This window comes from Heptranchias perlo, unplaced genomic scaffold (genome assembly GCF_035084215.1).
Source record: "Heptranchias perlo isolate sHepPer1 unplaced genomic scaffold, sHepPer1.hap1 HAP1_SCAFFOLD_317, whole genome shotgun sequence".
Lineage (NCBI taxonomy): Eukaryota > Metazoa > Chordata > Chondrichthyes > Hexanchiformes > Hexanchidae > Heptranchias > Heptranchias perlo.
This window is the reverse complement of record NW_027139329.1, coordinates 107,209-135,013: the sequence shown is the minus strand read 5'-3', so window position 1 is coordinate 135,013 and position 27,805 is coordinate 107,209. Positions and strand designations below refer to the sequence as shown.

Genomic DNA, 27,805 nt, shown 5'->3' with positions numbered 1-27,805 from the left:
TTTCACTTCCTGCTCTGGTTCCTCTCTCTCTCTCTCTCTGTGCTGTGTGAAAACTCTTTCAGGTGCTGTAGGAATGGAGCCCGGAGCTTTCGAGGATGAATTAACCTGTGCTGTGTGTCTCCAGGTGTACCAGGACCCGGTGATATTACCCTGTCTGCACAGTTTCTGTTTGAAATGTATTGAGGGAGTTTGGGCCCAGACAGCAGGCCCAGAAGGGTTTGAGTGTCCTCAGTGTCGCCGGAAATTCAACCCCAGGCCCAGTCTGGAGAGAAACTTCACGCTGTGTAATATCGTGGAGAAATACAATCGCTCACAGCCTCCTGCTGATTCAGGCCGTGTCATGTGTGAGTATTGTGATGAGACTCCAACCCCGGCTGTGAAGACGTGTCTGAAATGTGAAACTTCCTTTTGCTCCCTTCATTTAAATCCACATTTAATGAAAGAGGCCTTGAAAGATCACACCCTAATCGAGCCTACGGCTGACCTTACAGAGAGACAGTGCCTTGACCATAAGAAGGTCTTTGAAAACTACTGTAAAGATGATGCAGAGAGTGTGTGTGTTTCCTGCATAACAGTGAAACATAAATCCCACACACTGCTGAGCCTCGATCAGGCACAAGCTGCAATTAAGGTGAGCGACACAATTCCTGATATTAAATACAGTGAGGGAGAGTTTTCCTATTAATGATGAATGTTAATTAGAACTGATTGCAGACAGTGCTGATTTAGCCCAGAGTTTTCATGCTGCCCTGGGTCTGTGCTAGTGAGTATAGGAACAGGAGAATGGACCAGATGAATGCATGGCTGCAGGGATGGTGTAGGAGGGAGGGATTTAGATTCCTGGGACAATGGGACCGGTTCTGGGGAAGGTGGGACCTGTACAAGCGGGACGAGTTACACCCGAGCAGGATTGGGACGGATGTCCTCGTGGGGGTGTTTGCTAGTGCTGTTGAGGAAGGTTTAAACTAAAATGGCAGGGGGATGGGAACCTGAGCAGGGAGACAGAGGTGGGGGAAACAAGCATAGAAACAAAAGACAGAAATGGACGAAGCAATTGTGGAAGGCAGAGAAAACAAGGGCGAGAAACAAATAGGGCCATAGTGCAAAATAAAACTAAGATGACTAGCAATCTTAAAAAGACAAGTCTAAAGGCATTGTGTCCAAATGCATGGAGCATTCGCAATAAGGTAGATGAATTAACAGCGCAGATAGATATTAACGGTTCTGATATAGTTGCGATTACAGAGACATGGCTGCAGGGTGACCAAGGATGGGAACTGAACATCCAGGGGTATTCAATATTTAGGAAGGACAGGCAAAAAGGGAAAGGAGGTTGGGTAGCGTTGTTAGTAAAGGAGGAAATCAATGCAATAGTGAGGAAGGATATTGGCTCGGAAAATCACGATGTCGAATCTGTACGGGTGGAGCTAAGAAACACCAAGGGGCAGAAAACGTTGGTGGGGGTTGTCTATAGGCCCCCAAACAATAGTGGAGATGTCGGGGAGGGCATTAAACAGGAAATTAGAGATGCATGCAAGAAGAGTACAACTATAATCATGGGTGACTTTAATTTACATATAGATTGGTCAAACCAAATTAGCAATAATACTGTGGGGGAGGAATTCCTGGAGTGTGCAGGTGATGATTTTCTAGACCAATACATTGAGGAACCAACTAGAGAACAGGTGATCCTCGACTGGGTATTGTGCAATGCGAAAGGATTAATTAACAATCTTGTTGTGCGGGGTCCCTTAGGGAAGAGCGACCATAACATGATAGAATTCCTCATTAAGATGGAGAGTGAAGTAGTTGAATCCGAAACTAGGGTCCTGAATCTAAATAAAGGAAATTACGAAAATATGAGGTACGAGTTGGCTATGATAGATTGGGGAACTTTACTAAAAGGGATGACTGTGGATAGACAATGGCGAATATTTAAAGAACATGTGCAGGAATTACAATTATTCATTCCTGTCTGGCGCAAAAAAAAACACAAGAAAGGTGGCTCAACCATGGCTTACAAAAGAAATTAGGATAGTATTAGATCCAAAGAGGAGGCATATAAAATTGCCAGAAAAAGTGGCAAGCCTAAGGATTGGTAACAGTTGAGAATTGAGCAAAGGAGGACAAAGAGATTGATTTTTTTTTTTATTCGTTCAAGGGATGTGGGCGTCGCTGGCGAGGCCGGCATTTATTGCCCACCCCTAATTGCCCTTGAGAAGGGGGAGGTGAGCCGCCTTCTTGAACCGCTGCAGTCCGTGTGCAGGAGAAAAATCGAGTATGAGAATAAACTAGCAGGGAACATAAAAACTGACTGTAAAAGCTTCTATAAATATGTCAAGAGAAAAAGATTGGTGAAGACAAATGTCGGTCCCTTACACTCAGAAATGGGGGAAATTATAATGGGGAACAAAGAAATGGCAGAACAATTAAACACATACTTTGGTTCTGTCTTCACAAAGAAGGACACAAATAACCTGCCAGAAATGTTAGGGAACCAAGGGTCGAGTGAGAGGGAGGAACTGAAGGAAAATAGTATCAGTAAAAAAAATAGTGCTCGGGAAATTAATGGGGCTAAAGGCTGACAAATCCCCAGGGCCTGATAATCTACACCCCAGAGTACTAAAGGAAGTGGCCCTGGAAATAGTGGATGCATTGGTGATCATCTTCCAAAATTCTATAGACTCTGGAACAGTTCCTACAGATTGGAAGGTGGCAAATGTAACCCCACTATTTTAAAAAAGGAGGGAGAGAAAAAACAGGGAACTACAGACCAGTTAGCCTAACATCAGTAGTGGGGAAAATGCTAGTCTATTATAAAAGATGTGACAACAGAACACTTGGAGGGCATTAACGGGATTGGACAAAGTCAGCATGGGTTATGAAAGGGAAATCATGCTTAACAAATCTACTGGAGTTTTTTGAGGCTGTAACTAGTAGAATAGATAGGGGAGAACCAGTGGATGTGGTGTATTTGGATTTTCAGAAGGCTTTTGATGAGGTCCCACACAAGAGGTTAGTGTGCAAAATTAAAGCACATGGGATTGGGGGGAATATACTGGCATGGATTGAGAATTGGTTGACAGACAGGAAACAGAGAGTAGGAACAAACGGGTCTTTTTCCAGGTGGCAGGCAGTGACTAATGGGGTACCACAGGGTTCAGTGCTTGGACCCCAGCTATTCACAATATATATCAATGATTTGGATGAGGGAACGAAATGCAAGTTTGCAGACGACACAAAGCTGGGGTGGAATGTGAGCTGTGAGGAGGATGCAAAGAGGCTCCAATGTGATTTAGACAAGTTGGGTGAGTGGGCAAGAACATGGCAGATGCAGTATAACATGGATAAATGTGAGGTTATCCACTTTGGTTGTAAAAACAGAAAGGCAGATTATTATTTGAATGGTGATCGATTGGGAAAAGTGGAGGTGCAACAAGACCTGGGTGTCCTTGTACACCAGTCGCTGAAAGCGAGCATTCAGGTGCAGCAAGCAGTTAGGAAGGCGAATGGTATGTTGGCCTTCATTGCAAGAGGATTTGAGTACAGGAGCAGGGATGTCTTACTGCAGTTATACAGGGCCTTGGTGAGACCACACCTGGAGTATTGTGTGCAGTTTTGGTCTCCTTATCTGAGGAAGGATATCCTTGCCACAGTGGGAGTGCAACGAAGATTTACCAGACTGATTCCTGGGATGGCAGGACTGACGTATGAGGAGAGTTTGGGTCGACTCGGCCTATATTCACGAGTTTAGAAGAATGAGAGGTGATCTCATCGAAACATAAACTTCTAACAGGACGAGACAGACAAGATGCAGGGAGGATGTTCCCAATGGCTGCGGAGTCCTGAACCAGGGGTCACAGTCTCAGGATACGGGGTATGCCATTTAGAACCGAGATGAGGAGAAATTTCTTCACTCAGAGAGTGGTGAACCTGTGGAATTCTCTACCACAGAAGGCAGTGGAGGCCAAGTCATTCGATGTATTCAAGAAGGAGATAGAAATATTTCTTAATGCTAAAGGGATCAAGGGATATGGGGGAAAAGTGGGAACAGGGTACTGAGTTAGACGATCAGCCATGATCATTTTGAATGGCCGAAGGGCCTACTCTTGCTCCTATTTTCTATGTTTCTATGTTTACTGCTATTTGTTTTTTGTCAGTCAGATTTGCTCCCTCCCCTTTCTCTTACAGTCTGTCTGAGAGAACAGGGTGGGCAGTGGGAGGGGTGTGCGAGTGACCCAGGGTGACTGCCCCTCACCCACACTCAGCCCCTCCTGGTGAGGGCACTGTGGAGCTCAGTAATTCACAGTGTGGGCACCTGTGAGAACTGGCACTCCATGGCATAGGGCTGTAGAGCAGAGCATGTTGGAGCCCTGTGTAACACTGGGGTATTCTGACATCTGACCATCAGGGAGAGGACCATCACCGGTGGGGGGAGTGAGGGACACCCACGGGGAGTGACTCAGGGGCTGGGGGGAGAAACTGTTTCTCACAACAAGAGGGAATTGGTGTTTGAGAAATGCTGGTGTGACTGAGTCTGTCTCCCTTTCCCCTCGGCTGATTCCTGGAAATGGAGGAGCTGAGTCCGTGTGAAAATGCAGCACACGGTGTGTCAGTGTGAAAAGAAGCCGGTGTGTGTGGTCACTCAGTTTATACAGGGCGGGGAGCGCCTCTTTACTGAGAGCCACAGAAGGGAATATTTCTGCTCAGGGCCCAGACACTGAGAATCCCCCAAACCACTTTCTATCCACACCCAGTGGGGTCACTCCTGGAACGGAATCATTTCCCATTTAAATTTCAGTTTGAAACCTTTTTGAAAACTTTCCAATTGCCTTTACAGGAAGAATTGGAGAGAGAAATCGAGAGGCTTCGGGGAGTCCAGCAGAATTGTTCCAGCAAACAGCAAGACTTGGAGAGATCAGAAGCTGAAATAAAGGTAGGGAAAAGTGCGACTGGAATTACTCTGGAATCTGCAACTAATTCAGGAAAAACTCTGGGAAATTCCTCCCCAGCTCCCTTTTAAAGGGTGGGAGTGACTCCAAACCCCCCACATGTTCAGGGAGTCTGTTCCAGAGATCGCGGACTCTGGTGTCTAACCTAACTCTGTGCCTATGGATTTTATACACAGACCCTCTGGTCCTACCATCCCGATCCATCTCAATACCTCACCCAACCAGTGAGTCCAATAATCCCTCCATCATTTTAAAAACCTCAATCCTGTCCCTCTCGGCCTTTCTCTAAATGACCCTCCCTCTTGGAGCCGATCCTCAGAATTAAATCCATCAGACTACGTGTCATTCTGGCCACCGTCCTCTCCAGAGTCTTGATCTCCTTCACCAGGTGTGGGCACCAAAACTGGACCCATCACTCCAGGTGTGGATGGACCAGGTGGCAGTGCCATACACAGTCTAAATACAGTGCTCTTTCTTTTAAACTCAAGGCTCAAGGCAACACTCGTTAAACTCCGTTTTCTCTCCCAGTAGACACCACCCACTGCTCGTCTATCTTTAACGGGTGATTGAGTAGTGATCGAAACAAACTGTCCCATCACTGGAAAGTGCCGTGTGCTCAGGGTGAGAGCTGTGTGGAAGGGCCGTTTGTAATGAGAGTTGGTTTGGGTTTCAGACACGAAACAATGAGCTGAAAGGAAAGCTATCGAAGAGCTACTCTGACTGGAGGAGACAGCTGGAAGAAGATGAAGAATACGCACTGAAACTGATCGATGAGGAGGGGCTCCGAGCTCTCTCACAGATTAGAAGCTGTTCTGAAGCATTAAACAAGAGGATGGAACAGATGACATTAATAGATGGAGAATACCAGAGTCTGGAACAGAGGGACCCTCTCTCCTTTATTCAGGTACATCTTCAATATAAACAGGGCCATGTCTGGGGAATGGGGAGTGTTGGTGCTGCCCCCTCAGCCCTGCCCCGGGAGTGTTGGTGCTGCCCCCTCAGCCCTGCCCCGGGAGTGTTGGTGCTGCCCCCTCAGCCCTGCCCCGGGAGTGTTGGTGCTGCCCCCTCAGCCCTGCCCCGGGAGTGTTGGTGCTGCCCCCTCAGCCCTGCCCCGGGAGTGTTGGTGCTGCCCCCTCAGCCCTGCCCCGGGAGTGTTGGTGCTGCCCCCTCAGCCCTGCCCCGGGAGTGTTGGTGCTGCCCCCTCAGCCCTGCCCCGGGAGTGTTGGTGCTGCCCCCTCAGCCCTGCCCCGGGAGTGTTGGTGCTGCCCCCTCAGCCCTGCCCCGGGAGTGTTGGTGCTGCCCCCTCAGCCCTGCCCCGGGAGTGTTGGTGCTGCCCCCTCAGCCCTGCCCCGGGAGTGTTGGTGCTGCCCCCTCAGCCCTGCCCCGGGAGTGTTGGTGCTGCCCCCTCAGCCCTGCCCCGGGAGTGTTGGTGCTGCCCCCTCAGCCCTGCCCCGGGAGTGTTGGTGCTGCCCCCTCAGCCCTGCCCCGGGAGTGTTGGTGCTGCCCCCTCAGCCCTGCCCCGGGAGTGTTGGTGCTGCCCCCTCAGCCCTGCCCCGGGAGTGTTGGTGCTGCCCCCTCAGCCCTGCCCCGGGAGTGTTGGTGCTGCCCCCTCAGCCCTGCCCCGGGAGTGTTGGTGCTGCCCCCTCAGCCCTGCCCCGGGAGTGTTGGTGCTGCCCCCTCAGCCCTGCCCCGGGAGTGTTGGTGCTGCCCCCTCAGCCCTGCCCCGGGAGTGTTGGTGCTGCCCCCTCAGCCCTGCCCCGGGAGTGTTGGTGCTGCCCCCTCAGCCCTGCCCCGGGAGTGTTGGTGCTGCCCCCTCAGCCCTGCCCCGGGAGTGTTGGTGCTGCCCCCTCAGCCCTGCCCCGGGAGTGTTGGTGCTGCCCCCTCAGCCCTGCCCCGGGAGTGTTGGTGCTGCCCCCTCAGCCCTGCCCCGGGAGTGTTGGTGCTGCCCCCTCAGCCCTGCCCCGGGAGTGTTGGTGCTGCCCCCTCAGCCCTGCCCCGGGAGTGTTGGTGCTGCCCCCTCAGCCCTGCCCCGGGAGTGTTGGTGCTGCCCCCTCAGCCCTGCCCCGGGAGTGTTGGTGCTGCCCCCTCAGCCCTGCCCCGGGAGTGTTGGTGCTGCCCCCTCAGCCCTGCCCCGGGAGTGTTGGTGCTGCCCCCTCAGCCCTGCCCCGGGAGTGTTGGTGCTGCCCCCTCAGCCCTGCCCCGGGAGTGTTGGTGCTGCCCCCTCAGCCCTGCCCCAGGAGTGTTGGTGCTGCCCCAGGATGGAGTGCAGTGAAATGTTGGATTATTCCCCATTCCTGTGACTGGCCCCACCTACTGTTATACACTGAACTCTTTACTCTCAATCCCAAATTCACGGTTTGGTTTCATTGGGTGTTGATTTGTTTGTTGTGTCAACAATCGAATAGTGATAATGGGGGAGTTCAATTATCCGAATATAGACTGGGGAAAAAACAGAGTAAAGGGCAAAGAGGGGGAGGAATTCCCCAAATGTGTTCAGGAGAACTTTCTTCAATATGTTTCCAGCCCAACGAGGAAGGAAGCAGTGCTGGATCTAGTTCTGGGGAATGAAGTGGGACAAGTGGAGCATGTTTCAGTGGGGGAGCATTTGGGAAACAGTGATCACAATATCATTAGGTTTAGAAAAGTAATGGAAAAGGACAAGAAACAACCAAATGTAAAAATACTCAACTGGAGGAGGGCTAATTTCAGTGAGTTGAAAAGGGATCTGGCCCAGGTGGGTTGGAATCAAAGATTGTCAGGTAAAGCAGTAAATGAGCATTGGGAGGCCTTCAAAGAGGAGATAGTTTGGGTACAGACTAGAGACATTCCTGTGAGGGGGAAAGGAAGGGCATCCAAAGCTGGAGCTCCCTGGATGATTAAAGAAATAGAGATTAAAATGAGCAGGAAAAGGAAGCTTATAATAAATGTTTGGTTCATAATAGACAGTAATCACAGTAGAGAATCAAACAGAATACAGAGAGTGCAGAGGAGAACTGGAAAAGGAAATGAAAGGGGCAAAGATAATGTATGAGGAAAGATTAGCGGGTAACATAAAGTCTTTTAGAAACTTACAAAGTGTAGAAGGGTAGTTAAAGGAAAGGTGGGGCTGACTAAGAACAAAAAGGAAACCTTCTTGTGGAGGCAGAGGGAATGGCTGAGGTACTAAATGAATACTTTGCATCGGTCCTCACTAAAGAAGAGGATGCTGCCAATCTTCCAGTAAAGGAGGAGGGCGGAGAGAAACTGGAGAGGATTAAAATAGATAAAGAGGAAGTACTAAAAGGGTTGGCAGCTCTCAAAGTAGAAAAGTCACCCGGTCCGGTGGGATGCATCCGAGGTTGCTGAGGGAAGTAAGGATGGAAATAGTGGAGGCTCTGGCAGAGGACTGGAGGATTGCAAATGTTACACCTCTGTTCAAAAAAGGGGAGAGGGATAAACCCGGCAACTACAGGCCAGTCAGCCTAACGTCGATGGTGGGGAAATTTCAAGAGACAATAATCCGAGACAAAATTAATTGTTACTTGGAAGAAAATGGGATAATAAACGACAGACAACACAGATTTATTAAAGGCAAATCGTGTCTGACTAACTTGATTGAATTCTTCGATGAAAACTTGTTTGCAAAATTGAAGCCCATGGGATTAAAGGGACAGTGGCAGCATGGACACGAAATATGCTCAGAGACAGAAAGCAGAGAGTAGTGGTGAACGGTTGTTTTTCAGACTGGAGGGAAGTTTACAGTGGTGTCCCCCAGGGGTCAGTATTAGGACCATTGCTCTTTTTGATATATATTAATGACCTGGACTTGGGTATACAGGGCATAATTTCAAAGCTTGCAGGTGACACGAAACTCGGAAATGTAGTAAACGATGTGAAGGATAGTAACAGACTTCAGGAGGACAGAGACAGACTGGTGAAATGGGCAGAAACATGGCAGATTAAATTTAACACAGAGAAGTGTGAAGTGATGTATTTGGGTAGGAAGAATGAGGAGAGGCAAAATAAACTAAATGGTACAATTTTAAAGAGGGTGCAGAAACAGAGAGACCTGGGGGTGTACGTACACAAATCTTTGAAGGTGGCAGGACAAGGTGAGGAGGATGTTAAAAAATCACACGGGATGAGAGGCGATCTTATTGAAACATATAAGATTGTGAAGGGGCTTGATCGGGTGGATGCGGTAAGGATGTTCCCAAGGATGGGTGAAACTAGAACTAGGGGGCATAATCTTAGAATAAGGGGCTGCTCTTTCAAAACTGTGATGAGGAGAAACTTCTTCACTCAGAGGGTAGTAGGTCTGTGGAATTTGCTGCCCCAGGAAGCTGTGGAAGCTACATCATTAAATAAATTTAAAACAGAAATAGACAGTTTCCTAGAAGTGAAGGGAATTAGGGGTTACGGGGAGCAGGCAGGAAATTGGACATGAATTTAGATTTGAGGTTAGGATCAGATCAACCATGATCTTATTGAATGGCGGAGCAGGCTCGAGGGGCCGATTGGCCTACTCCTGCTCCTATTTCTTATGTTCTTATCCTTGGCTTTATAAACAGTGGCATGGATTACAAAAGCGAGGAAGTTGTGCTAAACCTTTATAAAACACTGGTTGGGCCCCAGCTGGAGAATTGTCTCCAATTCTGGGCACCGCACTTTAGGAAGGATGTCAATAGGGAACTCAGGAGAATCTTCTTTACTGAGAGAGTGGTGAGAATGTGGAACTCGCTACCACATGGAGTAGTTGAGGTGAAGACACAGATACATTTAAGGGGAAGCTAGACATGAGGGGGAAAGGAATAGAAGGATACACTGAAAGGGTTAAATCAAGTCGGAGGGAAGAGGCTCGTGTGGAGCATTAACACCAGCATGGACCAGTTGGGCCGAATGGCCTGTTTCTGTGCTGTACATTCTATGTAATTCTATTGATGTCGAGGCCTTGGAGAGGGTGCAGAGGTGATGTCCTGGAATGGTACAGGGATGAGGGACCTCAGTTATGTGGGGAGAGACTGGAGAAACTGGGATTGTTCTCCTCAGAGCAGAGAAGGTCAAGGGAGATTTAATAGAGGTGTTCAAATCATGAAGGGTTTTGATCGAGTAAATAAGGAGAAACTGTTTCCATTGGCAGGGGGGCCAGTAACCAGAGGACACAGATTTAAGGTAATTGGCAAAAGAACCAGAGGCAGCATGAGGAGAATTGTTTTTACGGAACAAGTTGTTCTGATCTGGAATTCACTGACTGAAAGGGCGGTGGAAGCAGATTCAAGAAGGGAATTGGATAAATACTTGAAGGGGAAAAGTTTGCAGGACTATGGGGAAAGAGCAGGGGGAGTGGGACGAATTGGACAGCTCTTTCAAAGAGCCAGCGCAGGCACGATGGGCAGAATGGCCTCCTCCTGTGCAGTATGATTCTATGATTCTATTGACTGATTTGATCTCCTCTCTTTATTCACAGAACTCGAAGCAGCTCCTTTCCAGGTAAGTTCCTCTCAGTCATACAGTACCTGCTGCTGATAGGGAACCTTCACCTGTATCTGGGAGAAGAGTGAAAGTAGAATCACCGCTTGGAAACCTCCCCAGATCAGGGGCTTTCAAATGGGGCGAATATTGAGTGATGTTTAACTGTGGTTTGAGGGGTTCTTGGCTCAGGCAGCCTGTGGGAAATGGGAGTGAGATGGGCTGTTCCATCGGTGTGTCGAGCTTCTCAGGAACCTGTTAGACAGGAATTGAGAGCGAGAGAAACCTGCAGTGACCTGTATCTAACCGAGGCTTCCTAAAGGCTCCATGTGTGTCAGTGACAGCTTTATTCCATTGGGTCAGTAAGTGCTGTGTGATTGGCTTGTTCTATCAACCAGCCCATGGAGAAATGAGGAGAGGGGCAGGTCCCAGTGTCAGAGTGACAGTAAAATGTCTTGTGATTGGCTCATTCTATCCACTAACAGAGAAATGAGTGTGTGCTGAAATGTCCCAGTAATGTCAATGTGACTGGACACTCTGTGAGGGAATCCCACCGATCCCAGGTCCCTGGGAGGCTGTTCCTTCTCCTCTCCTCACTTCACATGATCGTAGTGAGTGTGTTCCTGCAGAGAGGGGGGAGCACAGACTGGAGACCCTCGGGATAATAATAATTATTAATAATAGAAAGATAAGGACTCCAGTACAGAGAAACTGGACTGAACACAGACGGCTTTGAAAATCACAAACTGAGCTGAAGTGACAGCAAACCAGGATCCCACTGCTCGTGTGGAGATCAGTGTGAATGCAGGGAGACTGCAAATCCCAGGATTCTGCCATTCTCAGGATGGGTTGCTGCGGGGTGTCAGTACGAGCATTAGAAGGGGTGCAGGTTGTTGCACTGATCACTCGTTCCCCTTTGGGTTTCTGATCTGAAATGTCCCCACTGATAAAAACATTCTCTCCTCTTTCATTACAGAGTGACTGAGACTCAGAGAGTCACAGACCCAGATGTTCCAGCGCTCACCCTGAACCTGTCCAAAATATCTCAACTTACCCAGAAGAGGCTGAATGGATCGGAAAAGTACCACTCAGACATATTGGGAATGATAAGTAAGAACGTGCAGCTTTTCTCCAATTCTGGGCACCACACTTTAGGAGAGATGTCAAGGTTAAGAATTTCAAGAGGTGAGGAGGCACTTAGATTAAAGGCCTCAGGTTAGAGATGATTGCCGTTGGCTGGGCTTGTCTGAGACATGAAGAAACTGATATTGAATCATTAAAATAAGATTTCCAGGGGGATTACGATCAATATACTGATTGGACTGAAAGAGGAGGAAGGCGGTGTGTACTGAGGACATCTGAATGGAGAAGTGGGGAAGTTATGTTAAACTTGTATCAAACCTTGGTTAGACCTCACTTGGAGCACTGTGCACAGTTCTGGTCTCCATATACCTTAGTTAGACCACACTTGGAGTACTGTGTACAGTTCCGGTCTCCATATACCTTGGTTAGACCACACTTGGAGCACTGTGTACAGTTCCGGTCTCCATATACCTTGGTTAGACCACACTTGGAGCACTGTGCACAGTTCTGGTCTCCATATACCTGGGTTAGACCTCACTTGGAGCACTGTGCACAGTTCTGGTCTCCATATACCTGGGTTAGACCTCACTTGGAGCACTGTGCACAGTTCTGGTCTCCATATACCTGGGTTAGACCTCACTTGGAGCACTGTGCACAGTTCTGGTCTCCATATACCTTGGTTAGACCTCACTTGGAGTACTGTGCACAGTTCTGGTCTCCATATACCTGGGTTAGACCTCACTTGGAGCACTGTGCACAGTTCTGGTCTCCATATACCTTGGTTGGACCTCACTTGGAGTACTGTGTACAGTTCTGGTCTCCATATACCTTGGTTAGACCTCACTTGGAGTACTGTGCACAATTCTGGTCACCACACCACAGGGAGGATGTAATTGCACTGGAGAGGGTACAGAGGAGATTTACGAGGATGTTGCCAGGACTGGAGAATTTTAGCTATGAGGAAAGATTGGACAGGCTGGGGTTGTTCTCTTTGGAACAGAGGAGGCTGAGGTGTACAAAATTATGAGAAGGCTTGATAGAGTGGATAGGAAGGACCTGTTTCCCTGAGCAGAGAGGTCAATAACCAGGGGACATAGATTAAACTGATTGGTAGAAGGATTAGACAGGAGCTGAGGAAAAACAATTTCACCCAATGGGCGGTGGGGGTCTGGAACTCACTGCCTGAGAGGGTGGTAGAGGCAGAAACCCTCAACTCATTTAAAAAGTACCAGGATGTGCACCTGAAGTGTCGTAACTACAAGTCTACGGGCCAAGTGCTGGAAAGTGGGATTAGGCTGGGTGGCTCATTCTCGGTCGGCGTGGACACGATGGGCCGAATGGCCTCCTTCTGTGCCATAACTTTTCTATGATTCTATACTGTGCACTGTTCTGGTCTCCATATATCTTGGATAGACCACACTTGGAGTACGGTGCACAGTTCTGGTCTCAATATTATAAAAAGGATCTAGAGGCACTGGATAATGTGCAAAAAAGATTCACAACGATGATGACAGAACGGAGAGGTTATAAATATCAGGAAAGGTTGAACAGGCTGGGGCTCTTTTCTCTCGAGAAGAGAAGGCTGAGGGGTGACCTGATAGAGGTCTTTCAGATTATGAAAGGGTTTGATGGGGTAGACGTAAGGAAGATGTTTACACTTGTGGGGAGACCAAAACTAGGGGTCATAAATATAAGATAGTCACTAATAAATCCATGATGTGGTGTCCCAGCCGAATATAAGATATGCGATTTGAGAACCTCTCATTCACTACTCACCTGACGAAGGAGATAATCTACGAAAGCTTGTGATTTTGAAATAAAATTATTGGACTATAACCTGGTGTTGTTAGATTCCTGACTAATAAATCCAATAGGGAACTCAGGAGAATCTTCTTTACTGAGAGAGTGGTGAGAATGTGGAACTCGCTACCACAAGGAGCAGTTGAGGCGAACACACAGATACATTTAAGGGGAAGCTAGATAAAGACATGAGGGGGAAAGGAATAGAAGGATACACTGAAAGGGTTAAATCAAGTCGGAGGGAAGAGGCTCGTGTGGAGCATTAACACCAGCATGGACCAGTTGGGCCGAATGGCCTGTTTCTGTGCTGTACATTCTGTGTAATTCTATTGATGTCGAGGCCTTGGAGAGGGTGCAGAGGAGATGTACTAGAATGGTACAGGGATGAGGGACGACAGTTATGGGGAGAGATTAGAGAAACTGGGATTGTTCTCTTTACATCGAGTTACATCAAGTCTACAGCACAGAAACAGGCCATTCGGCCCCCCTGGTCCATGCCGGAGTTTATGCTCCACACGGGCCTCCCCTCTCCCTACTTCATCTCACCCTATCAGGATACCCTTCTATTCCTTTCTCCATCATGTGTTTATCGAGCTTCTTCTTAAATACATCTGTGCTATTTGCCTGAACTGCTCCTTGTGGTGGTGAGTTCCACATTCTCACCACTCTCTGGGTAAAGAGGTTTCTCCTGAATTCCCAATTGGATTTATTAGCGACTATTTTGTACTTATGACCTCTAGTTTTCGACTCCCCCACAAGTGGAAACATTTTCTCTACGTCTACCCTATCAAACCCTTTCATTATCTTAAAAACCTCGATCAGGTCACCCCTCAGCCTTCTCTTTTCTAGGGTAAAGAGTCCCAGCCTGTTCAGCCTTTCCTGATAAGTTTATCCTCTCAGTTCTGATATCATCCTTGTGAATCTTTTTTTGCACCCTCTCCAATGCCTCTATATTCTATTTATAATATGGAGACCAGAACTGTTCACAATATTCCAAGTGTGGTCTAACCAAGATTCTATATAAGTTTAACATAACTTCTTTGCTTTTCAATTCTACCCATCTAGAAATGAACCCCAGTGCTTGATTTGCCTTTTTATGGCCTTATTAACCTGTGTCGCTGCTTTTAGTGATTTGTGTGTCTGTACCCCCAGATCCCTTTGCTCCTCTCCCCCATTTAGACTCTTATTGAACAAGCAGTTTGTGGCCTCTTTATTCTTCCTACCAAAATGCACCACCTCACACTTATCTAAATTGCAATTCATTTGCCAATTACAGCCGACTCTGTAAGTTTATTAATGTCCTCTTGTATTTTGACACATTCTTCCTTTGGAAAAACTACACCCCCCAATTTGGTGTCGTCTGCAAATTTTGAAATTGTACTTCCAATTCCCAAATACAAATCATGAATGTAAATTGTGAACAACAGTGGTCCCAGCACCGATCCCTGGGGAACACCACTTCCCACCTTTTGCCAGTCTGAGTAACTACACTTAATCCCTACTCTCTTTTCTGTTTTGCAGCCAACTTGCTCTCCATTACCTGCTCATTTATCCTGAGTGCAGAGAAGGTTAAGGGCAGATTTAATAGAGAAGTTCAAAATTTTGAGTGATTTTCATAGAGTAGAGAGGGAGAAACTGTTTCCAATGGCAGGAGGGTCTGTAACCAGAGGACACAGATTTAAGGTAATCGGCAAAAGAACCAGAGGGGAGATTTGGAGAATTTTTTTGACAGCGAGTTGTTCTGATCTGGAATGCGCTGCCTGAAAGGGCGGTGGAAGCAGATTCAATAATAACTTTCAAAAGGGAATCGGATAAATACTTGAAAAGGAAAAATTTGCAGGGCTATGTGGAAAGAGCGGGGAAGTGGGACTAAGGGGATAGCTCTTTCAAAGAGCCGGCACAGGCACGATGGGCCGAATGGCCTCCTTCTGTGCTGTAAGATTCTATGATTCTATAGGGGACTGCCAGTATAGAATCATCGAAAGGTTACAGCACGGAAGGAGGCCATTCGGCCCATCGAGTTCACGCCTGCTCTATGCAAAAGCAATCCAGCTAGTCCCGTTCCCCCGCCCTTTCCCTGTATCACTGCAGATTTTTTTCCTTTCAAGTAGTTATCCAGTTCCCTTTTAAAGGCCATGATTGAATCTGCCTCCACCACCCCCTCGGGCCGTGCATTCCAGATCCTAACCACTCGCTGTGTAAAAAAGTTTTTCCTCATATCACCTTTGGTTCTTTTGCCAATCACCTTAAATCTATGTCCTCTCATTCTTGACCCTTCCGCTAATGGGAACAGTTTCTCTCTATTTACTCTGTCTGGACCCTTCATGATTTTGAATACCTCTATCAAATCTCCTCGCAACCATCTCTGTTCCAAGGAGAACAACCCCAGCTTCTCCAGTATATCCACGGAACTAAATTCCCTCATCCCTGGAATCATTCTAGTAAATCTTTTCTGCACCTTCTGTAAGGCCTTCAAATCTTTCTTAAAGTGCAGTTCCCAGAACTGGACACAATACTCCAGTTGTGGCCAAACCAGTGAATTATAAAGGTTCATCATGACTTCCTTGCCTTTGTACACTAAGCCTCTATGTATAAAGCCCAGGATCTCTCTGTTCCTGTACCCCTTTTAGAGTTGTGCCCTCTAGTTTATATTGCCTCTCCTCATTCTTCCTACTAAAATGTATCACTTTGCATTTTTCTGCGTTAAATTTCATGCCACGTGTCTGCCCATGCCACCTGCCTGTCTATACCTCTTGAAGTCTATCACTATCCTCCTCACTGTTTACTACCCTTCCAAGTTTTGTGTCAACTGCAAATTTTGAAATTGTCCCCTCTACACCCAAGTCATGAATATATATCAAGGAAAGTATCTCCAAGCACTGGCACCTAATAGACCACATCATGGTCCGAGCGAGGGACCGCAAAGATGTCCGCATCACCCGCGCCATGCCTGGAGCCGACGACTGCTGGACTGACCACCGACTAATCCACTCTACCATCTCCATCAACCTGGCCCCAAACCGGCAGCGGCAGAAAAAACTCTGCCGCAGGAGACTTAATGTCGCTGGACTCAAAGACCCTGAGAAGAAAGACCGACTCAGCCGTCGCCTGACAACCAATCTGGCGACGACCAATGATCCAGAGTCGCAGAGTGCCCACAGCGTCTGGTCCGCCCTAAAAGCCACCATCGTCAGCACCTGCGAGGAAACGCTCGGTCTCTCGACCAGGAAACACCAAGACTGGTTCGACGAGAACGATCAGGAGATCCAGGATCTCTTAGACCGTAAATGCAAGGCGTTCCTGAATTGGCAGCTCCACCAAAACTCGAGCGAGAGGAAACAAGCCTCCAGGCAACTGAAGGCCGAGGTGCAACAAAGAACCCGTGACCTAAAGAACAGATGGTGGGTGGAAAGAGCGCAGGAGACTCAGCAACTCGCTGACAACCACGACGTGCGCGGCTTCTTCAGCGCAATTAAAGCCATCCACGGTCCGAGTACCCAGGGACCTACCCCACTGAGAGCCAAACATGGAGAGGCGCTCATCAAAGACAGAGAGGCAGTCAACGCCCGCTGGAGAGAGCACTTCGAGGACCTCCTCAACCAAGACCCAGTCCTCGACACAAGTACCCTCGACACCGTCCCGCAACACGCGACCCGCCACCATCTCAGCTCAACCCCAGCCCGCCACCATCTCAGCACAACCCCAGCCCGCCACCATCTCAGCACAACCCCAGCCCGCCACCATCTCAGCACAACCCCAGCCCGCCACCATCTCAGCACAACCCCAGCCCGCCACCATCTCAGCACAACCCCAGCCCGCCACCATCTCAGCACAACCCCAGCCCGTCACCATCTCAGCACAACTCCAGCCCGCCACCATCTCAGCACAACCCCAGCCCGCCACCATCTCAGCACAACCCCAGCCCGCCGCCATCTCAGCACAACCCCAGCCCGCCACCATCTCAGCTCAACCCCAGCCCGCCACCATCTCAGCACAACCCCAGCCCGCCGTGAGGTCAAAAAAGCCATTCGACAACTGAAAAACAACAATGTCCCCGGTGCTGATGGAATCCCCGCTGAAGTACGAAAACACGGCGGAGAGGCACTCTTGACACGAATACACGGCCTTATCACCCTTGTCTGGAAGGAAGAGAGCATGCTGGGAGATCTCAGAGACACTGTAATTGTGACCATCTTCAAGAAAGGAGATAGGTCCGACTGCGGAAATTACAGAGGGATTTCCCTAAGGTCCACCACGGGAAAGGTCATCGCGAGAATCCTCCTCAACCGCCTCCTTCCAGTGGCCGAAGAGCTCCTCCCTGAGTCTCAATGCGGCTTCCGCCTGTCAAGAGGCACAATGGACATGATCTTCAGCACGCGACAAATCCAGGAAAAGTGCAGGGAGCAGCATCAACCTCTGTACATGGCCTTCTTCGATCTCGCAAAGGCCTTCGACTCTGTCAACCGTGAGGAATTGTGGAGCATCCTCCTCAAATTCGGCTACCCCCAGAAATTCGTCACCATTCTCCACCTGCTCCACGATGACATGCGAGCCGTGATCCTCACCAACGGATCCACCACAGACCCAATACGAGTGCAAACTGGGGGTCAAGCAGGGCTGTGTCATCGCATCAACGCTCTTCTCCATCTTCCTCGCTGCAACACTCCACCCCATCACCATGAAGCTCCCCGCCGGAGTGGAGCTAACCTACAGGACAAGTGGGAAACTGTTCAACCTTCGACGCCTCCAGGCCAGAACCAAGACCACCCCAACTTCTGTCATCGAGCTGCAGTACGCAGACGATGCCAGCGTGTGCGCACACTCAGAGGCCGAGCTACAAACCATCGTCGATGCATTCACCGAGGTGTATGAGAGAATGGGACTCGGGCTAAACATCCCGAAAACAAAGGTCCTCTCCCAGCCCGCTCCTGCCACACAACACTGCCCCCCGACCATCAAGATCCACGGTGAGCCTCTGGACAGCGTGGATCATTTCCCATACCTCGGGAGCCTCCTCTCGGTGCGAGCAGACATCGACGATGAAATTCAACATCGACTCCAATGCGCCAGTGACACCTGAGGAACAGAGTGTTCGAAGACCGAGACCTCAAATCCAGCACCAAGCTCATGGTCTACAGAGCAGCCGTGGTCCCCGCCCTCCTGTACACATCAGAAACATGGACAATGTACAGCAGACACCTCAAATCACTGGAGAGATATCACCAACGTTGCCTCCGCAAAATCCTGCAAATCCACTGGCGGGATAGGCGCACCAACGTGAGCGTTCTCTCCCAGGCTAATATCCCCAGTATCGAGGCACTGGTCACGCTCAACCAGCTGCGATGGGCGGGCCACATTGTCTGCATGCCCGACACAAGATTCCCTAAACAAGTGCTCTACTCCGAGCTCCGCAATGGCAGGCGATCACTAGGAGGGCAGAGGAAACGCGAGACGGACACTCTCAAAGCCTCCCTAAAAAAATGCAACATCCCCACTGACACGTGGGAATCGCTTTCCCTAAATCGCCCAAACTGGAGAAGAAGCATCCACGAAGGCGCCAATTACCTCGAGCGTCACCGAGTGGAGGACGCGGAGGCCAAGCGTAAGCAGCAAAAAGAGCGCACAGAATCCAGAGCGTCTCACCCACCCACCTTATCAAACAATACCTGCCCCACCTGTGGCAGAGTCTGCGGCTCCAGGATTGGACTATTCAGTCACCGCAGAACCCACCCTCCCGGAGTGGAAGCAAGTCATCCTCGACCCTGAGGGACTGCCAAAGAAGAAGATATATCAAGAAAAGTAGTGGTCCCAGCACCAACCCCTGGGGAACACCACTGCACACCACCCTCCAGTCCGAAAAACAACCGTTCACCACTACTCTCTGTTTCCTGTCACTTAGCCAATTCTGTATCCATGTTTCCACTGCCCCCTTTATTCCATGGGCCGCAATCTTGATGATAAACCTACCGTGCGGCACTTTATCAAATGCCTTTTGGAAGTCCATGTACATCACATCAACTGCATTACCCTCATTTACCCTCTCTGTTACCTCATCAAAAAGCTCTATCAGGTCAGTTAAACACGATTTGCCTTTGACAAATCCGTGCTGGGTTTCCCTATTCAATCCACACTTGACCAAGTGACTGTTAATTCTGTCCCGGATTATCGGTTCTAAAAGTTTCCCCACCACTGAGGTTAAACTGACTGGCCTATAGTTGCTGGGTTTATCCTTACACCCTCTTTTGAACAAGGGTGTAACATTTGTGATTCTCCAGTCCTCTGGCACCGCCCCCCGTATCTACGGATGTTTGGAAAGTTATGGCCAGTTAGTAGGTCGGGTTAGTTGTGTTCAGACAGCTGGGAATATCCCCGAACTTTAATCTCAGGTCCCTGTGTGTGTGGATCAGGAGCCTGAGATTAATCCTCAGTCGCCAGTGACACCTGCTTTAAACATTCCTCACTGCAATGGGCCAAAGCTTCACCCGCCATGGGTCAGGTAGGGGCGGGGTTACACACTGTCAATCAGAGTGTCTCTTAAAGGGACACTGTCCCTCACAGGGCTGTCAGTATCTGTGCTCCGGGGAGGGGGCAGAATCAGCTCAACAGGGGTAGCCCCAGTCCCAGGGATTGTCATCGAGCAGTCGACAGGGATCGGGGGGAGAGCGGGAATATTCCAAGGTGTGTTTATATCACAGGGGATCACAATGTTCATAATTTCTATTTAACCCTTTATGTTTCTATTTAACCCTTTCTGTTCCTTGTTAACCCTTTCTTTCTCGGTGACGTTTCTTCAGTCAGGGTTCAGTGCGAGGGATTCGAGGGTCGAGTTCCTGCACATGTTCCCTCCTCGCAGCTCGGAATTGGTCCAAGTCTCAGACCCAGGGCGAGAGGGAGTGTTGGTGAATTCAGAGTGAACAGGGAGCAACAGTTTAATGTACAGAAGGGACATCAGATTCATCTCAATTGACAACAGAATCCTCACTACTGTGTGGAAATTAATGGAGACTTTAATCAGAGCTGTGAGCAGGATGGAACAGTAACAGGAGGGGGAGAGCCCAGGGCACACTCCTGTATTCAGGATGGGACAGTAACAGGAGGGAGAGAGCCCAGGGCTCACTACTGTATTCAGGATGGGACAGTAACAGGAGGGAGAGAGCCCAGGGCACACTCCTGTATTCAGGATGGGACAGTAACAGGAGGGAGAGAGCTCAGGGCACACTCCTGTATTCAGGATGGAACAGTAACAGGAGGGAGAGAGCCCAGGGCACACTCCTGTATTCAGGATGGAACAGTAACAGGAGGGAGAGAGCCCAGGGCACACTCCTGTATTCAGGATGGGACAGTAACAGGAGGGAGAGAGTCCAGGGCACACTCCTGTATTCAGGATGGGACAGTAACAGGAGGGAGAGAGCCCAGGGCTCACTACTGTATTCAGGATGGGACAGTAACAGGAGGGAGAGAGCCCAGGGCACACTCCTGTATTCAGGATGGGACAGTAACAGGAGGGAGAGAGCTCAGGGCACACTCCTGTATTCAGGATGGAACCGTAACAGGAGGGAGAGAGCCCAGGGCACACTCCTGTATTCAGGATGGAAGAGTAACAGGAGGGAGAGGGCCCAGGACACACTCCTGTATTCAGGATGGGACAGTAACAGGAGGGAGAGAGCCCAGGGCACACTCCTGTATTCAGGATGGAACAGTAACAGGAGGGAGAGAGCCCAGGGCACACTCCTGTATTCAGGATGGGACAGTAACAGGAGGGAGAGAGCCCAGGGCACACTCCTGTATTCAGGATGGAACAGTAACAGGAGGGAGAGGGCCCAGGGCACACTCCTGTATTCAGGATGGGACAGTCACAGGAGGGAGAGAGCCCAGGGCACACTCCTGCATTCAGGATGGGACAGTAACAGGAGGGAGAGGGCCCAGGGCACACTCCTGTATTCAGGATGGAACAGTAACAGGAGGGAGAGAGCCCAGGGCACACTCCTGTATTCAGGATGGAACAGTAACAGGAGGGAGAGAGCCCAGGACACACTCCTGTATTCAGGATGGGACAGTCACAGGAGGGAGAGAGCTCAGGGCACACTCCTGTATTCAGGATGGGACAGTAACAGGAGGGAGAGAGCCCAGGGCACACTCCTGTATTCAGGATGGGACAGTAACAGGAGGGAGAGAGCCCAGGGCACACTCCTGTATTCAGGATGGAACAGTAACAGGAGGGAGAGAGCCCAGGGCACACTCCTGTATTCAGGATGGGACAGTAACAGGAGGGAGAGAGCCCAGGGCTCACTACTGTATTCAGGATGGGACAGTAACAGGAGGGAGAGAGCCCAGGGCACACTCCTGTATTCAGGATGGGACAGTAACAGGAGGGAGAGAGCTCAGGGCACACTCCTGTATTCAGGATGGAACAGTAACAGGAGGGAGAGAGCCCAGGGCACACTCCTGTATTCAGGATGGAACAGTAACAGGAGGGAGAGAGCCCAGGGCACACTCCTGTATTCAGGATGGGACAGTAACAGGAGGGAGAGAGTCCAGGGCACACTCCTGTATTCAGGATGGGACAGTAACAGGAGGGAGAGAGCCCAGGGCTCACTACTGTATTCAGGATGGGACAGTAACAGGAGGGAGAGAGCCCAGGGCACACTCCTGTATTCAGGATGGGACAGTAACAGGAGGGAGAGAGCTCAGGGCACACTCCTGTATTCAGGATGGAACAGTAACAGGAGGGAGAGAGCCCAGGGCACACTCCTGTATTCAGGATGGAACAGTAACAGGAGGGAGAGGGCCCAGGACACACTCCTGTATTCAGGATGGGACAGTAACAGGAGGGAGAGAGCCCAGGGCACACTCCTGTATTCAGGATGGAACAGTAACAGGAGGGAGAGAGCCCAGGGCACACTCCTGTATTCAGGATGGGACAGTAACAGGAGGGAGAGAGCCCAGGGCACACTCCTGCATTCAGGATGGGACAGTAACAGGAGGGAGAGGGCCCAGGGCACACTCCTGTATTCAGGATGGAACAGTAACAGGAGAGAGAGGGCCCAGGGCACACTCCTGTATTCAGGATGGAACAGTAACAGGAGGGAGAGAGCCCAGGACACACTCCTGTATTCACGATGGGACAGCAACAGGAGGGAGAGAGCCCAGGGCACACTCCTGTATTCAGGATGGGTCAGTAACAGGAGGGAGAGAGTCCAGGGCACACTCCTGTATTCAGGATGGGACAGTAACAGGAGGGAGAGAGCCCAGGGCACACTCCTGTATTCAGGATGGGACAGTAACAGGAGGGAGAGAGCCCAGGGCACACTCCTGTATTCAGGATGGAACGGTAACAGGAGGGAGAGAGCCCAGGGCACACTCCTGTATTCAGGATGTAACAGTAACAGGAGGGAGAGAGCCCAGGGCACACTCCTGTATTCAGGATGGGACAGTAACTGGAGGGAGAGAGCCCAGGGCACACTCCTGTATTCAGAATGGGACAGTAAAAGGAGGGAGAGAGCCCAGGGCACACTCCTGTATTCAGGATGGAACAGTAACAGCAGGGAGAGAGCTCAGGGCACACTCCTGTATTCAGGATGGAACAGTAACAGGAGGGAGAGAGCCCAGGGCACACTCCTGTATTCAGGATGGGACAGTAACAGGAGGGAGAGAGCCCAGGACACACTCCTGTGAGCTGTGTGTTCCCAGTACAGCCAGTGCTGAGATTGTGGGGCTGTAACTGTGAGTCTGTGGGATGTGTTGTGTGCCGGTGAATCCCCTCCATTGTGTCTGGGAGAACGTGTGCACAGTGCCAGGGGCTTGTGTGATTAAACTGACTGCTACTGTGTGTCTCCACTGCAGTGTTTGCACTGAGTGTACAGCACTGGGACCCACACACTGCTATTTAACAGGGATTCTGATCAAAGGCCATTTATTTAACAGGGGATTAACACAGTCTAAGAGGTAATATGGGGCTGACAGTGTCTGGGAAATACTGACACTCCCACCCTGCAGCTGTCAATCATTGATGGGAGTGGAATAACCCTGTCTGACCAATCTCTTCTCTCCTCTCCAGGGCAAAGGTCAGCGATGAGCCTGGATCCAAAGACAGCAAACTGGAACTTGGTTCTGTCGGATGATCTGAGATCAGTAACACGGACTAAACAGAAACAGCCCTGCCCACCTCACCCAGAGAGGTTTAAAGACTGGCCCCAAGTCCTCTGCTCCCAGAGTTTCTCCTCAGGATCCCATTCCTGGGATGTGGAGACTGATGGGAAAGAGTGGAGAATAGGGATTGTGTGTGGGAGCGCAGAGAGAGAGGGGGGAGAGTCTGGTCTCGGGGTCAGCAGTAAATCCTGGTGTTTATGTTATTCTGGTTCGTTTGTTGATTCTCTCAGTGCCGGTCACAATTCCCGGTTCACTGACCTCCCACTGATCCCGTCTAACAGCCGGATCCGAGTTCAGTTGGACTACGAGGCCGGGACTGTGTCATTTCACCGGGTCACTGACTCACTGACACATTTACACACATTTCAAACCACATTCACTGAACCCGTGTTTCCGGCATTTTGTTGTTGGGAAGAAACATCCCTAAAACTGTTAAATTAATCCTGATGTCAGAGACTCAGTGACATCACTTCCTGTTCGGGACTGATGTCACTTCCAGGTCTGCCCTTCTGATGATGTCACTTCCAGGACTGCTCTTCTGATGATGTCAGTTCCAGGTCTGCTCCATATGATGATGTCACTTCCAGGTCTGCCCCTCTGATGATGTCACTTCCGGGAGTGTGTCTCTGATTATGTCACTTCCAGGAGTGCCCCTCTGATGATGTCACTCCCCGCTCTGTCCCTCTGATGATGTCACTCCTGGCTCCGCCCCCTCTAATTATGTCACTTCCAGCACTGCCCCTCTTTGTCAGGATCCGGGGTCTTTGTGATTTTCTTTGTGAGGATCGGTCACTAAAGCTAAAAATAGCTGCTTTTGGTGAGTTTGCTTGTAATTCGGAGCGTTCCAATTAATTGTCTCCTTCAGTTGTAGAATTTTACCACTTTAGTTGCAGAATTGTCGTGGTATTAATCACAGGAGTGAATCAGAATAGTGGCAGGCACGACTGTATTAATCTCAGGAGTGAATGGTAGTGACAGGGCATGACTGTATTAATCTCAGGAGTGAATGGTAGTGACAGGGCATGACTGTATTAATCTCAGTAGTGAATGGTAGTGACAGGGCACGACTGTATGAATCACAGTTGTGAATGGTAGTGACAGGGCACGATCGTATGAATCTCAGTAGTGAATGGTAGTGACAGGGCACGACTGTATTAATCTCAGTAGTGAATGGTAGTGACAGGGCACGGTCCCTTTAAAGTGCTGCTGTGAAAATCTGAGTCTGGGGTTTGAAATTGTTCTTTGACGGTCGCTCCAAACAGTGATGGTGAATCGACAGCCCGAGTTACACTGACTTCAGTGGGAAAGAAAATGGTGCGGGTGTAAAATGGGCTGTCCATTCACTATCGCCCGTGTTGCACTAACACCAGAGACTAATTTCACCCCCGGGGTCTCCTGGGCATCGCTGAGAGCTTCTGGGACTGCCCAGGGGGGTAACACATCTGTCCGAAACTAAGCAAATGTATTGATTCATTGGACCAGACTGGGAACTTTTAATCTGTGTTTTATGGGGTGGTGATTTTTAGTTTATTGGACAGTAAGGTTCCTCCAGGGCTCACAACCAACATGAAATGGGAATATTATGGGATGTTACTGAGGTGACTGAGTGTGTGAGACACAAACAGGAAAATTGCCCCACCAATTGGAGTCTACAATCAGCGTCCCAGGTGGTCATGGGTGATAATGGGACATTTTGTGATAACCAAAAACCAAAGGGTCAGGAAAATGATGTGTGAGTGACCGGTGAGAAACAAAGATCACCTGGGAACAACCCCCAAAGGGCATCAATCAGGAATCAATACACAATCCAGTGAAAGTCAGGAAAGGGGAGTTAACAATCGTTAATTGATAGCTTTCTCTTGGAGACGGTTGTGTCCTTGCTTATACTGAACAGTGAGAAGAATATTTTATAACCTGGGCTCTACCCGAGAGATCGGGACCACGCAGGGGGAGATAAGCAAAGACCTCCAGACACCCCCCGGTCTGTTGATCAGATAGCCTGAAAGCACAGGAATGGCTTGTATTTGATGTCACGTTCGGTGTGATTTTGGGAAACTGCTGTGTGTGTAAATGTGATATTTTGCACGTGAGGCAACCAGTCTGTGGAACGCATGATGGAGATGCCCTGAAGGACGGGTCTCAGACATGCTCAGTCATGTTGACAACACCACGACATGAAATGGTTAATGTGCTCAGGAGAGTGAGGACAGATACTGGATCACTACTGATTTACACTTGGTAATCAAGGCACTGACACATGCTCCATAGAGAAACCGACTAGTTAATGAAACAATCAGGATAGTGTTAAACACACTGGTCCCGATCAGAGGGATTGAAATTAAAGTAAAGACGGACATAGAATTTGGATTTCCAAAATTCAGGGTTGGGTTCCTTTGAGTTAATGATGAAATTGGGAAACTGAGGGCCGGGGAGAAATAATACTGAGCCAGAATTATCCACAAGATGGATAATGGTAAAAAGGAGAGCTGGAGGATCTTTGAAGTCCAAGATTTCTTGATGATATGGTAGTATTTGGGGGGAGCCTAGTTTCTGTAGTTTTCTGTACAATGTATTATGATTTTCTTTGTCTGTATCATGATGTGTGATATTAACCAAATGAAACTTAGATTAGAAGAGCAAATGGCTGGAGATCGGTCTGTGATGCTCACAGGATGAGGACCTTAGATAAGGCCCCAGGATCACACAAAGGAGGGTGGGGGGAGATTGTAGAAGATTAAGACTGAGAAGTAATGAGGGAAACCACTTTCTTAGATTACTTCTGTAGTTTAAAACCCCTAATATTGATAGACTGACAGTGCATTCAAAACAACGTAATGCTGACATTGAAAAGGGACCTCTACCCCTGGGGATCATGAATGGAGGGAGGTCGTCTATAATGTGGGACAGCATCCTTGGGTGAAAATCATGTCTCTGCTTTTTGTTATTATACAGCTTGTTATGATTGTAACACTTTTCTTTCTCATTTGTCGTATTTGAAAGAACTTTTTTGTAAATGTGACGCTGATTAAACTTCTTGTAACAATGTTTAAACTTATCTGTGGTGAGTGCAATTCAGATTCAATGAATGGGTTAAAGTGAGTTGTTCGATCTCACACTCAATTGAGGGGCGACTGAAGGATTTTGGACTTTCAACACCAGTTATTAATTACCTGCTAAAGGAGCTGAGTTTGGTTAAAAATATTATTTCAACAAAGGAACGGTTAAACTGACTGTTCAAGGCAGCATGCTGGGAAGGTTGGCCACATTGGAAAAGTTTCATTCAGCAGATTGTCTCGAAGGTTAAAGGTAAGACAGATGCAAGGCCTTGAAAGTCTGTGAGAAGCTGTTGTAAACATCAGATGCTGTCATATCAACTTGTTCAAACCATGGGAAAGAGAGAGAGGGAAAAGTAACAACAGTGAGTTTTGCCAGCAAGAGTGGGGAGAAGTGAGGAGGGAGTGGGGGAGAAGAGGGAAGAAGGGGAGGAGATTGGGGGTCGGGGAGGGAGGAAGAGAGGGGGAGGGGGGAGGGGGGGGATGCGGGGAGGGGGACGTGAGGCCTGGTTCCCACACTCCTCGTCGGCCAAGTTTTGTATCATCTGCAAATTTTGAAATTGTGCCCTCGACACCCAGGTCCAAATTGAAAAGAGAAGATTGTGAAGTTCAAATTAACCGATCGAAAACATTCCAAGTGAGCAAAGATTCATCAAAGAATTCACCACAATACATCTCTCAATAAATGCCCTGCTTCCCTCCACCTTTTACGAGTTGTTTTAATATATTTTCATTCTTTGTCACTGACACATAAATCAGAGGAGGAAATTTCAGCTGCAATGAGATTCCCGTGAGATGGGCCTTGTCCCATTAGCTGCAGTGTTACAAGAACAACAGAAACTTGTATTTATAAAGCACCTTTAACGTAGTAAAACATCACAATGTGCTTCACAGGAGCAATCAAACCAAAACTGACACCAAGGCAAAGAAAAAGACATTAGGTCAGGTGACCAAAAGCTTGGTCAAAGAGGTCGGTTTTAAGGAGAGTCTTAAAGGAGGAGAGAGAGGGGGAGAGGTTCAGGGAGGGAATTCCAGAGCTTAGGGCCGAGGCAGCTGAAGGCACGGCCGCCAATGGTGGAGCGATGAAAATCGGGGATGCACAACAGGCCAGAATTGAAGGAGCGCAGAGATCCCGGAGGATTGTAGGGCTGGAAGAGGTTACAGAGATAGGGAGGGGCGAGGCCAGGGAGGGATTTGAATACAACGATGAGAATTTTGAATTTAAGGTGTTGCTGGACCGGGAACCAATGTAGGTCAGTGAGCACAGGGGTGATGGGTGAATGGGACTTGGTGCAAGTTAGGATACGGGCAGCAGAGTCT

General features: G+C 49.1%; 1 protein-coding gene across 2 annotated transcripts; it reads left to right on the top strand.

The window, feature by feature from the left end:
• Window positions 1–26,483, top strand: LOC137311245 (E3 ubiquitin/ISG15 ligase TRIM25-like). Of its 2 annotated transcripts, none has more exons than XM_067978565.1 (6): window positions 1–631; window positions 4,841–4,936; window positions 5,626–5,856; window positions 10,399–10,421; window positions 11,377–11,510; window positions 23,341–26,483. In XM_067978565.1, exons 1-6 carry the CDS (start codon window positions 74–76, stop codon window positions 23,871–23,873), a joined length of 1,575 nt encoding a protein of 524 aa, XP_067834666.1. In that variant the 5' UTR covers window positions 1–73; the 3' UTR covers window positions 23,874–26,483. The 2 variants fall into 2 exon arrangements, with proteins under 2 accessions (XP_067834666.1, XP_067834665.1); XM_067978564.1 differs by having other exon boundaries at window positions 11,377–11,585.
• The last annotated feature ends 1,322 nt before the right edge of the window (window positions 26,484–27,805 follow it).